Genomic DNA, 15,034 nt, shown 5'->3' on the forward strand with positions numbered 1-15,034 from the left:
TCTGCTCAGAAACTGATCTTTCCTTTTTTTTTTTTTAATTTCCCACTTGATATTAGTGTTTTTCCTGAGGCTGATGGAACTCTGTAATGGAAGGGTTTTCGAAAGCCTGAATTGTTTGTTGAAATGGTGTAAGCAGAAGCAGACTCCGAGTGACTTTTCCCCTCTGACTTTCACGTTAGACACTCCAGGTGAAATCTTGGCTCACCAATAGATTCTGTTAAGGTTAATTATTTTATTTCTATTTCAGTCTGGGTCTGCTGGCAGCCTGGAGAGCCAAAAGTCATGTCATATGAGTGTTTTGCAGAGAAAGGGAGTGGTTTTGCTGTTCTACATGCATGTTTTACAAAAAATGCACAATTACCTATTTGAATTAAGTGTTCAATTTGATAATCTGTGACGATGGGGTTTTGAGGTGATGATGATCCAAACCAGAAGAACAAACTTACTGTGTCCCACTTGCAAGAAACTGTAGGTCTGGTCATTTCTTTAGCTTTTTTCCTCCTGTTTGGTTTTAAAATCCCAAGTCAGTAGTCTTTTATCCGTAATCCTGTGCTTCGGAGCAACTTTTTGAACTGATGCGTATTTATTTTGCTTTTGTGGACTGGGGGAAAAAAAGTTATTCAGTGCTAAAATACTGCTGGTTCTCAAACTTTACATTTCACAGTCACCGTTCTGATGTCAGTGTAACGTTTCTGAGGGTTTGAGTGTTCCTGCGTCCTATGCTGCCATCCGTGCTCAACTGAGAACTTTTGTTTTATATGTTAGCCAGGAAAAAAGGTTTGTGTTGCAGAATTTTAAAACCACCAGAAAACTACAAAAGGTGGCTGAGTACTAGAAAAGAACAGAACTTTTATTTGGCAAAGTTAGGGTATTAATAGGATAAGATATCTGAGCGCTCTTAAAATAATAATTCAGAATCCACTAACAGAGTTGAGTTTATTCCAGCTGAAGTCTAGAAAATCTTTCATACGGTCAACTCCACTATTTGGAGTCAGAGCAAAAGGCCATGTCATTAACTTGTAAAAATTATTAACGAGCATTTACAACCTCATGCATAATTTAGATACTTTAGAGCTGATTAAAACTAGCGATAGAAAGGCTGGGAAAGTTCCAATCATCTTTCGCTTGCTGGCAATGTATGATTCCATCGTGGTACAGAATCTTGTAAATATAATAGCAAGAATTTCACGGTTTGAGCGCACAAAACTTCTGCTGTTACGTCGTTCAGCAGAAGGCACTTGTCTCGAATAGATGTTTTCTGACGGCTGGCTGCTTGGGAAAGCGGTGTGGCGTGGCGAGAGTTAACGTGGGGTGGAGGAAACACGCGTTGGTGCAGAAGAGTAAGAGGGCTCCATTGTGGGGCGTGCAGTGGTGGGGGAGAGAGGGCTGGAGAGCAGCGCGTCACACCTGGCCGGGGTTTTGCTCTCCCCCGTCAGCACCATGAGAAATCAGGTAGACCTGCTGGCCACTGTCACGGTTCTGGGAGTCCTGGAGCAAGGTAAATGTCCTTTATATAACGCCAGGTAGCGTTAAGCTAATCGTATTAAACTTTGGGGAACTCGGTTCCTGTATTTTGCTTGGAGTCTCTGCGGAATGAACGTTGCTGTTTGTCAACATGGTAAAATCATGCAAAAGTTTGGCCATTGATGGGGGGAGTGTCACGCCGGAGATGTTCGTTATTTAATAGGGACTAAAATGGTCCGCCAGCATCCTAGAAGGAAATGAAATTTAAGTTTTAAAGTTAGAGCGATTTCAACAATAGAATGTCTTTAAAGTAAAATACTTTGTGACTGAATTTTAGCAGGTAAGTTGTATCTTAGAGTGGCTGGAGGTAGCAGAAATAGAGGCGGGTTAGTAAATATGCTGATGAAGAGACCAGTGTACAAACGTATGTCGCATGTACGTGGAAAAGAGCATCTTGTAAACGTGTCTTTCTCCTCTGTGACCAATACTGCTATGTGTTCAATTCATATAGCTCAGCTGCACGGAGCAGATGACAAGAGGAGTTGACAGCACGCAGTAATTTGGAAACTAATGCAAGCCCTTCTGGTCAGAAATAGACGCAGACGTCTTCAGGGAAACTCAGCGACTTCTCGTAATTTAAATAGATGCGTCGGGTTTAGGCTGTTTAGAAAGAAGCAGCCGCGTTGCCAAGCTCTGTCTGCTTCTTGTGTTTAATCGTGCGGGTCCTTTGGGCAAAGCGTCTCCCCCTTGGGCTTCGGGAGGGTCAGGAAAGGGGACGCTGCCCCTGCCCGGGGTGGGGACAGAGTGCCATTTTATTAAAATCTGCATGTTTCTATGAGGGAAGGTTTGTTTGTGGGGTTTTTTTGTTGCTGAATTAATTGACTGTAGAGCTATCACACCTCTTTACTTACAAATGGATGTGAATCTCTGAGCAGCCTGATGTATTTTAGCCATCAGATGATAAATCTCTTAATATGAGCATTATTTAAAACACAAATATGCTACATGAAGAATAGAGTGCAAGATTTCTGAATTATCAGTGATTTCCTCTCCATTTACAGAGAAATATCAGCAACTACAAATGGAAGATACTTCTGATTTTTTTTTTTTTTTTTTTTTTGTTATTAAACTAAGCGGGGATGGAGGGAGTGTTTATTGTGCAAAGAGAAGGCATGGAGAAAACCTGAAACTGAGCTACTGAAAGGTTGCTAAGCCCTTTCTGTTAGGAAACCCTCAGCAGCAAATCCCTAGATAGCAGTTTGGTCTCAAACAGATTTGTTTAATCAGAACTTCAAGTAGTTTTTTAGAAGTCGCACCCTAGGCATGTTGCTTTCATGCTATGGAAAGGGGAAATGGGTGCGAAACCAGCAGATAAATAGCAAGTATCGGTACCCTCTTATCTACGGTAGATCGGACAAAGTAGCCTCCTTTTATGGTCTCTGCATGGGAAGCTGAGGAGCAATTACAAGGTGCTACGTGTCTCCTTTCTCTTCACTAGTAAGAAATACGTGTGCTGGTGTCACCTTGACTTGGAGCTGTGCAGTAGCTTTTCTTGCGTGTTTTGAAAGGACGTTCTGTAGGTGAGTTACAGATCTGAGATTCGTTCCGAGAAGGCAGAGCACCGAAACGCCGACGTTCACTCTATGTACAAAAACTTCCATCACGTCCTGATGCAGGAGACACAATGTCATGGCCAAGCTTAGTGCAGTGTTGGTTGCTTTTTATTTTCTTCTGAATTCTCTGGGAGCCCACGGTTTCCGCGTTCTTTCAAGTAACTTTCCCCTTTTTAATTTAGTTAATTTAGTTCAGTGAAGCGCTGAGTTTAATGCTCTGTAGATAACATGCCCCTGCATTGAACAGTTGAACACTGTACCGGAGAGCAGAACAATGCTACCACAGTTGTTATTTCCCCCCCCACTATTTTTTTTTATGGCTTCAAAGAAAACAAAGCTTATGCGCTGTCACTGTGGGTCAGTCCCCACAGAGCTTGTTTGCCAGGTTCACTCAAATGTGGTGGGTATCGGCTATAATATGGCTTGACAAGTTTGTGGACATAATCAAATAGAGAGCGAAGGTCTGGCTGATGCTTCCCCTGAGGAGCAGAGTGCAGGGATGGCTCAGCCTCTGAGAGCTGTGTGGGATTCCACACAGGAGTTTAACTTCGGGACATGGATCACAAAAAAAAAAAAATCAGTTTGAAAGGTTCTGCAAAGTAGGTTGAACTCTTTTCCCTAAATGTCCATGCTGAGAAGGCTTGTGCAGCGGGGGTATTTCCAACACCTCGTTCTGAGAAGTGCTTTGGGAGGGTGATTCTTCACCCTTAACGCTCCCCCCCTGTGCCAGGTTTGGAGGACAGGTAGCCATCCTCCGAACGGCCCTTCCTCCTCTTGCGTGGTGGTTTTATGTATTATCCCTCCCTAAGCATAAGGGTTCTGTTGTGGGATTTGCCTGGATATTTGTCCCTGTATACAAGCAAGATGTTAAGCATTGAGTTGATGGAGGGGTTGGGTCTGAAGCTATTCTTGCCATGCTCATCAGTCGCGAGAATGCGACGTTAGGAAGGGTGCAGATGGCATGAAGCGGGATGAAGACCGTCGCCCAGCACAATGCAGTAACTTTATTTAGCTCAGCCCGTTTCTTGAGAGGTGGCTGGGATGAACCCTGAGAGCACTAAATAGTTGCGTGGGAGAGATGCGCTTATCTGATGCGAAGAGGAGGTAACGGGGTGGGCCATCACACTTGCCTCGTCTTTTCCCCAGAGCTCTGCCAGCTGCCGCTGTGTGGCCAGCTGTGAGTTACCGTAGAGCAAGTGCTCTGGTTTCAGGGAGAGGACGCTGTATTTCACCTGGCCGCGTCTCAGGAGCAGGACCGTATCCTCACCCTTGACCGTAATCAATGTGATGCACATGAATCGGGGGGGGGAAAAGCAAACTCGTCCCTCCCCACCTTTCTCCCCCAGCACCTCTCGTTTAGGGCTGGGTCACTGCACTCAGTGTGGAAGATGCTAGAACACGTGGGTGTTCTCTTAAATGAGTGTCTGTGTATTTAAATGGATAGTACGTTGTGTAATACGCAGGTCACGCAGCATCAGATTATTTACATTTCTAATTCCCTTTTCTTCTACATATGTTCTAATGCTTTTCTGCAGGCACACGCGGATCTGTCTTGTCTTTAATCTTGCAACATCTGTCCCTACTTTCCTTCTCTCTCCTGCTGTTCTGCTCTTATCATCTTTGTTGGACAGTCCACAAGGCATCCTTGCAGCCTGGCTCCTTGGCTCTCTGTTCGATGCTCTGGAAATGCTGCTGCGTTAGGACCTTGCTAATCCAAGTGACGCGCTGAGCAGCACGATGCCACAGCCACCGAAGTAACTGGGTTTTATATTTTGTTTTCTCCTGTATGAGAATTCTCATTTTCAATAAAGGCAACAATACAGTAGTGCGCCTAAATAGAAACACTCGAAACATCAGCAGTCACCCGTGGGAGTAAGAACTTTCATCAAATAGTGAAAAGGTCCAAATCTTCCTGTTAACAACTTCTTGTCGTTTTGTAGTGACTTTCAGTGTCCCTTACAGATGTACAAAGGAGGGATGTAGCAGACACAAGGTTAGTGCCTCGGCCCAAAATGGCACAGGCTGACAGCAGTCTGAACGGCTCAAGCCTTGGGGCTGCCCTGCAGGAGCGAAGTGGAGGAAATAATCATCCCCTTCCCCATTTCCTTCGACTGCCACGACTAAGAGCATCTCTAACTGACTTAATGATATCCCAGTGCTTCACAGTTTTGACGCTGCTCTGGGGCACGGTGCTGCCCTTGTACAAAAGCTTTGTGCCCGCTGGGTGTAGCGGGAGAGGTTACGCGTTATTCCCATCAGACTGGCTGAGGGGGTACCGACACTCTGAATCCAGAGCGTGAGATTAAAAAAAGAATAACAATTCTGGGGGGGGTGCGGACTCAGTAAGGATTTACTGTGCGTTGCCGGCCTTGCCAGGTGTGTTTGATCTGCTGGGGAGCAGCACCCAGGGCTCTGCTGCTGCGTGGGACTATGCAAACGCCGGCGAGCACCTCGGCTCTGCGGGATAACCAAATCTGGGTTTACAGTACGGGCGTGAAATAAATGGCACATTTATTCCAGGTTGTGTGTGACAGCCCTGGACTATGAACCTAGACAGTATCAGCTCTTTTCCTCTAACCGCTTGCTTGATTTCAAGCCAGATAAAGCTTGGCCAAATGAAATGCTGCTGGTCTGTTACTGTTCCTGTGTTCTTTTTTTTTTTTTTTTTTTTTAGCCTATTTCGCGCTGCAGGTGATCTATGCCCGACGGAAATACAAGATCTCCCCTCCTGAGACAAGAGGTCACCCTGAATTTGAGCGGATCTTCAGAGCCCAGTAAGGTTTTGGCTTTTCTGAGGTGACTCCGTCTAGAGATGACTTGAGTCAAATGTCACTACCAGGAAAGACTGAAGTCACCCTCAAGTCACCTCTTCACTTACTGCTGCTGATACTAGATTAGTATTTTTTTTAATGCTTTGCATCCAGAGATCTGAGTTTGGATTTGGAGCACTTTGCTCTGGCTGGAGTGTTTCTGTCCATCCATGATAATCCTCCTTCTGGCATCGTGAGAGGCAGCCAAATTACTAATTAGTGGCTGTATGGAAGAGGTGCTGAGCATTAATGCATTACAGTAATTAAATTTTACATTGATGTTGGCTCCAAATTGTGAGAGTAGCTGAAGCTATATTAGCAACCTAATGTTTGCTTGTATGTTTTTGCTGTTGAACTGAAGCAAAGGGCCTTGCTGGCAGGACCAGCTACGAGGACGTTTTAATTTTTTTTCCCTTTTTTAAGCCATTGTACCGTGAGAGTCGGCACTCGCGGGCCCATGCCGGGGGCTGTTTCTTTTTGCTCTGTTCCTACGGAGAGAGTAATGCTGGAGCTAAACTGGAAACGTTCACGGATCCCTTTGGCTTCCAGCAAGGACCAGATTCCGTCTTTCATCTCAGTCGTGCTGTTTCATAAGCGAGTCAAAGGAATGGCCGGAGGTGGTTTGAAGGGTAGCTCGAGCGCGGCACTAAATCCTGAACAAAGCAGCTGCGTTTCCTTGCCAGCGTGCAGCAAACATTTGTGGAGTGACAAAAACACCCGCTTTGGTCCTTTTGCAATGCGGTGAAAGGCCAGCCTGCATGGGAGGCATCAGCCTTTGCTAGCTGGGTAGCTGTTGATGAGGCTTTTAATTAAATAGCGGGCCGTGTGTTAACAGAGTCGTGCTGTGGGCTCCGGCGTGCCGGGAAGCCCTCCGCTATATTCTGCAGAGGCGGCAACCTCAGGGAACTTGAGTTTGAGGACGGTATTTCTTCATTGTGTGCTTTTTCATCCCTTTATTCTTCTCCCTGTGGAGAAGGATACAAATGGATAATTTGTTTTGATATATTAAAAAAATAAAAAAGAAAGCGGGGGGGGGAGAAAGGTATTGACTTGTTACTCACTCGTGGAAGCCTGGCAGCCTCCCCTCGCTGAGGCTCGAACTGCATTTGCAGTGTAAGGTTCTTCAGACTTTTTCCAGCTCCCAATCTGGCTCCATTCCCTGAGGCTTGGTAAATTTGTGGCCAAATTTAAGATTAAATTTCTTAGGGAATGGTAAAATGTAGGAGAAATCAAGAAAAAAAACAAACAACATTGTCTTTAGCGTAGTTCCCACTGTCCTTTGTTGTAGAAAATCTGCCTTTTTGTCTGTAAAAGAAAAAGGGAGGAAGAAAAGAAAACCTGGCTGCAGATCTGATCACCTTCTGCTGATTTAAGTCTGGGAGAAGGCTCCTTCTTGCAGCATGACTTGTGTGACACCCAAATTTGAGCTGTGCTTGCCCAAGGGGAAGAGAATGCTCCTTAAATAATATCAAGGAACCTCTACCCCTGCAGCTTCTAAGCTGTAGCTGCACTTGATGTCTGTGAAGGCGCCGTGTGTGGGGCCGAGGATGGAGCCTTTGAGGGTCCAGCAAAGACAAATCTCCATCTCAGCCACAGCTCGTCATTGCGAGGTCCATGTGAACGCGGGTGAGATGAACGCTGTGTGTTGTTTGGGTGCTTTTCTTCTCTAAAATACAGATATTGTGTGTCCTTGGTCACAGAAAAGGCCCTTTCTCCCCAGCACAGCACATCAATGTTTCTTATCAGCCCTTTCGTTTTGCTCTGACGTGTGCTTCCAGCTCACCCCTCTGGCCTCCGTTAACTGGTTTCTGCCGTACAAGGGTGCAGTTTTAACTCTCATCTCCGGTTCTCACCAGGGTGAATTGCGCAGAGTACTTCCCGATCTTTGTCTCACTCCTCTGGGTTGCTGGAATCTTCTTCCATCAAGGTAAGGCGGGATGGGGAACCCCAGCCCAAACCACATGCACAAACCAAAGAAACCCCAATTTAAATCCCATTGTGACTCAGGCACGTCCCATCTGTCCCCGTGAGGCTGTTACACGGGGAAAGCGAAGTTCCCCTTTGGCTGGATGGACTAAGGAGTGCCCCAGCTCCAGTGTGCATGAAGCCGCTGGTAGCAGCCGAGCGGGTCTCCTGCCCAGAGGAGAAGTTTGGTGGCATCGGCAGCCAGTGCTCCTTCGCCAGAGCCTGCTGTCCCCCAAGCTGTATCTCTTAGATAAGGTCAGGCTGCCGCGCGGCGCCAGGGTGGCAGCAAGCTGAAGCAGAGCTAAACATGATACCCAAATCGCTATGTCAGAATGAGAAACCATAACCCAAACAATTAGTCATCCACCGTCCATCCCGTACCAAGTGGGTTTCAGGGATTCAGCTGCTGCCATGGGGAAGATGTGAGGAAGGACCATGGAAGGGAGCGTTGCAAACCCAAGTCCTCCTGGGGCAACTTTTTGGGGCAGGGAAGTTCATCCCTCACAAAGAGAGAAGGAAGAAAACCGGTTTAAAGTCCCACAGCGTTGTGGCCATGCCCCCTCTGCAGGGGCAAGCTGGGGTGGGGGGTGGCGGTGGGGGGCATGGGTGACTGAGCTGGGCTGCAGCTCTGGCAGCATCCAGGGACCCCCAGACCCATCAGGACTTGGCTCCCCTCTCCCCCACAGGTGTGGCTGCCGTGTGTGGGCTGCTGTACCTCTACACCCGCTTCAAGTATTTTCAGGGATACGCTGCGGCTGCGCAAGGACGGTTAGTATACCCGGCCGGGGCTGTGGGCACCCCAAACCACCCAGGGAGGCTGGGTGCAGGATGCGTCCCCCGGGGCAGGTTTCCTTCCCACGGGTGGGGCTGAAGGTGGGTTTGCATCACCCCCTTCTCCTCCTCTCCTGCCCCTGCACGCTCGTGGCCCCACCAGCTCTTCCCCAGCAGTGTCCCAGAGGAGAATGGGGGACACCAAAGTCCTCACCAGCATGTTGGCAGGTGGTGTCTGATGATGTTTGCTCCCTGCACAGGTTGGGGCCACTCTATGCCAGTGCCCGGCTGCTCTGGCTGCTGCTGGGGCTGGCGGTGGCCGGGCTCCTGGCACACTTCTTGCTGCCTGGCTCCTCTGCATGGACGGCAGCGCTGGTGCAGTCCCTCCAGCTGCTCGGTGCCTGGTAAGTGGCACCACCGCTCTCCCAAAACCGCTGCTGGCCCTCGGCGGAGGGGAGGGAGTTGTGTGGCACGGTCAGAGACGACATATCTCCCCAGCTCTGTGCTTACCTTTGAAGGGAGGTGGACGCTGGCACCCCTCTGCTTGCAAAGCTCTGCTCCTCAGAGATAACGTCGCTTCTAGCGAACACTGCCCAGCCTCTGCCCGTGGGCTTCACAGCCGGGTTTTGTAGCACTTTCTGCTCTAAAACCTCTAATGCCTTTGGCTCGGTCTCGTGGACCGTGGGTGAACCCATAAGCTGTCATCACTCCTTACTGCTCTGATGATCTATGTTGAAGGATCACATCATGGATATATAAAAAATAAATTCCTTTTCTCAGTAGAAATCACCTGTGATTGTCAAAGGTGCTCAGGAACCATGTGTGATAACATCTGAAGGTTAGGGGAATGGGTTGCATGGGAAAAGCTGCTGTTATTAAAACTAACTTGAAAGGGTGGGTAAACTTGTCAAAACCCTTATCCAAGCTTTGGGAAAAAAAGCCTGACTCTAGTCAAATGCTAATTTCTGTGTTTGGTGTTGGTTTGAATGGTCTTGACTCGGCCCTGATTTCACTTATCACCAACCCACGGGAAGGATTTTGCCCCCTCTCTCTAGATTTCAACCCCCACTGCAAACTCAGCATTCGCAGGTAACTAAAGCAGGCATCACCTAGGCAACTCCTTGCGAAGTTGTATGCGGGAAGAAAAAAAAGCAACATATTTTGTAAAACAACTGTTGCACAAGTGCACCCTCGGGCATACAGTTGCCCAAGTGCCTTCCTTGGGCCCTGCTGAGGAAAGAGCTGACCAACCTTTCCGTTTTTAATAACTGCTAAAGGTTTCTGTGATGCTGGGGCAAAAACAGCAGCCTCCCCCCTGGGCTGCTCTAAGTGCTTTCCCCAGCACGAGCGATGCTTTGGGAGTATCGGGTACTGGTGAGCGCTGAGGAATGGCTGCGTTTCAGGTGTAGGGGCTCCAGCTGGTCCCTGCCCTCCCTCGGGGACACGCATGGTCCTGGGGAGGGGAATGGGCAGGCAGAGCCCGATCAGGCGCCTCCCCGCTGCCAGTGACTCTCACCACCGCACCAAAGGTTTAAATTCAGCTTTTATTACAGTGCACATTATTTTATATATTTATATAGAGAGATGTACTTGAAAAATCAAATGTATCCAATAATAAAAAATACAGCACATTAAAGTAGTATAATGCATTCCAGTGTATAGCTGAAGAGACATTGGGATTTACACTAATCCCTACTATTTTTGAACTGGGCTAGTTCTCCTTTTTTCCCCCCCCCAAAAAAAATTTCACACCTATCAATAACTGAAAAAGTTATTTAAAAAGATGGTTTCTGCACTCAATCTCAAGGCATGAAGACACTGGAGACTTCACCGTGAGTTAAGGGGCTGTGTTCGATGCTGGCAGGCACAGTGTGGCGTATTTTATTTTTTTCTTTTTGTTTTCCCTGCCATACTCATAGCTCCAACCCCTTTGGATTTGTTCCTCCTCCACCGAAGGAGGGTCAATCTTCACCTCGCTTAATCCTCAGCTGTGGCCAGGGCCATTGCCTGGGTGAAGGCAAGGCAGATCTTGGTCGCTGGCCATCTCCATCCTGGCAGGACTCAACATGACCAAGCCCCCCCCACCCCTACTCTGTCTCCAAATACAGCCAGCGATTGCCCTGTCCTGGGCTGAAGGTGCTTGTAGTCCCCACGCTTGCTAAAGCTCATCCTGATCCCAAAACTGTCCATTGTGTCAGGCAGGGACGCGCCTGGCAGCCATGCAGCTGTGAGGGGCTGAGGGAAGCGCCCAGGCCTTGCTGGGGCGGGGAGCGAAGCCAGCCCTCCGCATGGCATACTGGGTTTTGCTTTTTGCTTTTCTTCCGGAGAAGACACCGTCCTGGCCCCGCAGCACCGGCTGGGGATGGTGGTGCCGTCCTGGCAGCCCCTTTGCCAAGGCCCGTCGGCCTGTGCCGCCTCCTGGCAGCCGGGCCCGTGCCTCGCCGGCATGGCTGTCTTTGTGCCCGGGCGAGGCGCCGCGGGGAGGAGGGAGCAGGAGGGGAGGGAGCAGGACCGGGGATCCACGCGTGTCCACCCTTCCTCATGCCCGTGTCACTCCGCTTTTTTGATAAAAATCTGCAAGGAGAGAGGGCTGGGATCAGAGAGAAGCCGTGGGGGGGATGGCGGCGGGGAGCCCCGGGCTCGGGTGACAAAGCCTGGCTTACCTCGCTCAGGATGATCCACACCGGGGAGTCGGTCTGGATGGACAGCCTGATGGCCTCCAGCGGCCCAAAGGATGGGTCCACCTCACCCTCCGCGACGCCCTTGGAGAAGGAGCCTGGCGGGGAGAGCATACGGGTGACATGGGGACAGTCCCCTGGCAGCCAGCCCCCACTGAGGGGACCAGGAGCAGCCATGGCAGCCCCTGCGCGCGGCGCCCTGACACCAGAGACATGGGCTGAAAGCCAGCAGCGTGGAGGGCAATACAGTGCAAAATGCTACACTGAGGGGCACAAAACATCAGCTACGCAGAACGAAACGGGGAGTATTTGGCTAAATATCACTGCTGTGCGAAAGGGGAGCAGAGCGGACTGATGGCAGCACTGTCCTGTAAGAGATAAGGGTCGGTTCAGGATCCACGCCACGGAGGCAAGTCTTATATCTATAGTTTTGGAAAAGTTGCAGCCTGTTGCTGTGTTCCATTTTCAGGTGTGATTTTTTTTTTTAATTTTTTTTTTTTTAAATGCCACTGGGAGAAAACAGACAGCATGCAGAGGAATGCTAAAGAGGCAAAAAGCTATGCATGCCAGGGAATTTTTCTTTTATTTGTCTACTTAAAAAAAACCCAAAGAAGTCGTCTTAGCAGGGACACCAGGGCTTTACCACACACCACTGGGTCCCCATAGGCTGCAGTCCCTCGCTCTTGTCCAAGGGCAGGACAAAGCACTAAAACAAAGTCAGGTGGCAGGAGATAAAGTCCAAGCTGCAAGTGGTGCGAGTACTGAGACAGGCTGAGATCACGAAATTGCCCGCGGTGGAAGTTTTTACCACCAGGTTAGGCAAATGGATGATCCGAATAATTTGGTCCCAGCTCTGAGCAGAGACAGGCAGAAACACAGGACTGGAAACTACCTGAAGAGGACACCTAGTCTAAGAGGGGAGGGAGGGCAGTGGAAGAGAGGAGACAGTGACAATTAAATCCAATTCCAACCTGGCTCCTGGCAAGCAGAAATTACTCGTTGCCAAGTAAACAGCACTAAGGGTCTCGATTCACTTGAGGGTGAGGCTATGGGCTGTATTATCAAACGCAAGGGGCAGTTTACGACCCCGCACCCTGCTGTACCTATCTGTATGTAGCCATCTGGCGTCCTGCGGTATTTGACGGCTGTGCCTCTTCCCTCCTGCAAGGCTTCCTTATCCGACTGCAGGCTCTGTGGGAAGGAGAGGAGCTCTGCACAAGGCCAGTGGTAAGAGCCACCCAAAAGCCCCAGGCAACAGCAGCAGCCCCAGCGCTGCCCTTGCCAGCAGCCCTTGGCATCTTTCCCCCTGCCTGGCACCCCGAGCCTCAAGCCCCAAACCAGGAGGACATCTGCTGCCCTCATGCTGCTGCTTCCACTGCACTACCCTGGCTCCGTCCCCTCCATTTGAGCATCCCCTCTGCAGCCATGGATGGCTCCCACAGCAACTGCTCAGCACAGCATCCCTGCTCCCAAGGTGGTACCACACCAGGCGTGACTCCCTGGTTCCCAGCCACCACCTCTCAAAGGCAATGCCTCTTGTAAAGCTTTTCCTGAGGCTTTAAGCAGCTCCCTTTTCTCAAACCTCTTTCGCTTCCCACTCCACCCCCATCTCAATTCTCAATAAAACACTTACGTCAAACGGCAAAACCTCCACAGTCGTATTGAAGAGTTTGTCTTCTGGGTGCTCAATGTTCCCGCTGCGGAAGAAGAACCTGCGACAAAGACCAAAGCCATAGAAACCCACATTGAGTGAAGGGGGACATGACGGCTTTCACCCCAGCTGAACTATCAAACAGCTCAACCTCACATGCACCTTCCCAAAAAGCCCACAGGCACATGGTTTGTAACAAGACCACCTGTGCCAGATTAGCAAACAGTAGATTGCTCACAGCTGCGGGAAAGCAAAGGGCTCCAGCAGACATGGCCCCACCAAAAAAGGGTCAAATTATCCTGCCCTTGGAAGAGCACTGCTCCCTCTCCTTGGGAGCAGAAGGCATGCAGAAAATTCAACATGAGGCAGAATAGTGAAAGGAAAGTGTCTCCTCACATTCCAGGCTGTCCTCATGTCCCCTGTCACCAAAACCCCCAGGCACTTGCCTTTCAATGCGGAGCGGCTTGAAGAACCTGAATCTGATGAAGTCTCCGGCTGTGGGAGTGAAGGCCCAGAAGAAGTCCTCCCGCAGGTAAGCCTTCTCCAAGGTGAAGTGCTGGTAGGTTTTCAGGCTGGTGCTCACCTCTGCAGGGGGGTTGACATGCTCTTTCCGCAGGGCCTGCTTGCCAAAGTCCTTGTCCTTGGTGGGGGCAAAGCAAAAGGGCAGAAAAGGGTCACGAGCTGCTCTTGCCCATAAGGAACAAGAGTCACAGCAACAAGGCACCCCAAACTAAAAGCTCTCGATTTGCACCGTGCAGAAGGGTGAGCGATGGAAGTCATCTGGGGAAGGTACCAGGGGAATGTGTATCCCAGGAGGACACAACGTCAGGAGAGGCAGCACAAAGAAGCACCACTGCTCTGCACTGTGATCTGGCACCAAAGAGCCCCTCATTGCCCAAGCATCCTCGAACCCCTGTCCCCACCCCAGGAGCACTGCAAACAGTCCTCACACCCGAGGAGAAGGTGGCTGGGAGGCTGACAATAGCATAAAATGGATTACATGGCCTGATGGGCACTGCACTGTGGTACAAACTGGATTACACCATCCTTCACCTGGGGACTGGACAGACACAGGACTGAGGACAGCCCAGGGATGCGTGTCTACAGGACCTGCACGTATAGCTGTGGGAAGTTTGGTTTTGTTGATGTTTAAACACACACAAACAATTCAAGCTCTTACACAGCAAGCTCAAGTTTGCGTAACAGCAAATCCCAGGAACAAGGAGCGGGGTGGGAAGGAAGTCAGAGCAACCCAGGAGTCATCTCTCCAGGGTTTTTCACTAGATGCTTTGAAATCACTTGACCGGACCATGGTTCGACACTCAGGATGGGTGGCCTGGACCAGTACCAAGGCTTAAAAGCTTGCAGCGACTCTTGGTACATGTCACTGCCATGCTGACAAGCAAGAGCTACAGGAGCTCACTGTAATTCAGAATAAAACACAACTACTGCACAGAAATCCAGCCGCCACCATCCCAGCAGTTGCTGTCACTGATGTCCCCACCCCAAAAGCAGCCAGTTCCCGTGTGCCTGGAGGCCGGGCCTGGCAGAAAGGGCATCTGCAGCTTGAAGAGGCAGCTGGTACTTACCTTCAGCTTCTGTATCTTCCCAGCCAAGGAGGAGTGGGTTCCCACGTGCTGGAAGAGCGAGGGCTTGAAGCGGATCCTCAGGTTTGCCTTCTGCCTGTCGCAGTGTTTCTGAAATGAGACAACCCCACAGAGCCCCATGGTTAAACCATGCGGGAGGAACGGACAAGGGCATGACCAAACCCCAGGGAAAGAGGAGTGAGAAACAGCCCTCACCCTCCATCTCTGCGCCTTTGTTGGCAAGAGGGCTTTTAACGGCACTTTGGGGCACCTTGACCATGACTGTCGTCCGGTCACCCACCGGGCTCTGCAGGGCAGCCAGAGTGCCCCGGTTTAAGTGACAAATGTCTCCTTGCCAAGCATAGCTTAGCAAACGCTGAGCTAATCTCTGGGTGCTGTCAGGTAGGGACAGCCAGAGAATGTAGTTTCTTTCATCCTTGGCTTATCAGTAAAGCCTTTTTCCTACAACTCAGAGCGTGGGGTCATGGATGTCTGA

The 15,034-nt window shown here is 49.8% G+C and overlaps 2 protein-coding genes across 3 annotated transcripts in view; one reads left to right on the forward strand and one right to left on the reverse strand.

The window, feature by feature from the left end:
- Positions 1-1,147: 1,147 nt before the first annotated feature.
- LOC134521852 (leukotriene C4 synthase-like) lies at positions 1,148-10,017 on the forward strand. The gene is made up of 5 exons (XM_063348875.1): positions 1,148-1,498; positions 5,752-5,851; positions 7,744-7,814; positions 8,539-8,620; positions 8,884-10,017. Exons 1-5 carry the CDS (start codon positions 1,441-1,443, stop codon positions 9,029-9,031), a joined length of 459 nt encoding a protein of 152 aa, XP_063204945.1. The 5' UTR covers positions 1,148-1,440; the 3' UTR covers positions 9,032-10,017.
- Positions 10,018-10,226: 209 nt separating this feature from the next.
- The window catches only part of MGAT4B (alpha-1,3-mannosyl-glycoprotein 4-beta-N-acetylglucosaminyltransferase B), a 52,822-nt gene continuing 48,014 nt past the window's right edge, over positions 10,227-15,034 (reverse strand). The window contains exons 10-15 of one of the 2 annotated variants that reach the window (XM_063348873.1): positions 14,542-14,649; positions 13,399-13,592; positions 12,935-13,013; positions 12,405-12,492; positions 11,287-11,399; positions 10,230-11,197 (exon numbers count right to left, since the gene is read on the reverse strand). In XM_063348873.1, the coding sequence (XP_063204943.1) occupies positions 11,174-11,197; positions 11,287-11,399; positions 12,405-12,492; positions 12,935-13,013; positions 13,399-13,592; positions 14,542-14,649 (606 nt within the window). In that variant the 3' untranslated portion in view covers positions 10,230-11,173. Of the gene's footprint in view, positions 11,198-11,286; positions 11,400-12,404; positions 12,493-12,934; positions 13,014-13,398; positions 13,593-14,541; positions 14,650-15,034 lie in introns of both variants that reach the window. The other variant, XM_063348874.1, reaches the window with a different exon arrangement.

The sequence above is a fragment of the Chroicocephalus ridibundus genome, chromosome 11, assembly GCF_963924245.1.
Source record: "Chroicocephalus ridibundus chromosome 11, bChrRid1.1, whole genome shotgun sequence".
NCBI classification, from domain to species: Eukaryota; Metazoa; Chordata; class Aves; order Charadriiformes; family Laridae; genus Chroicocephalus; species Chroicocephalus ridibundus.

Excerpts from the sequence above, each read along its gene's own strand:
- LOC134521852 (XM_063348875.1), top strand. The coding sequence starts at position 1,441 with ATGAGAAATCAGGTAGACCTGCTGGCCACTGTCACGGTTCTGGGAGTC. Across the intron at positions 5,852-7,743 it reads GAGCGGATCTTCAGAGCCCA|GGTGAATTGCGCAGAGTACT; the intron begins GTAAGGTTTTGG and ends GGTTCTCACCAG. Across the intron at positions 8,621-8,883 it reads GCTGCGGCTGCGCAAGGACG|GTTGGGGCCACTCTATGCCA; the intron begins GTTAGTATACCC and ends CTCCCTGCACAG.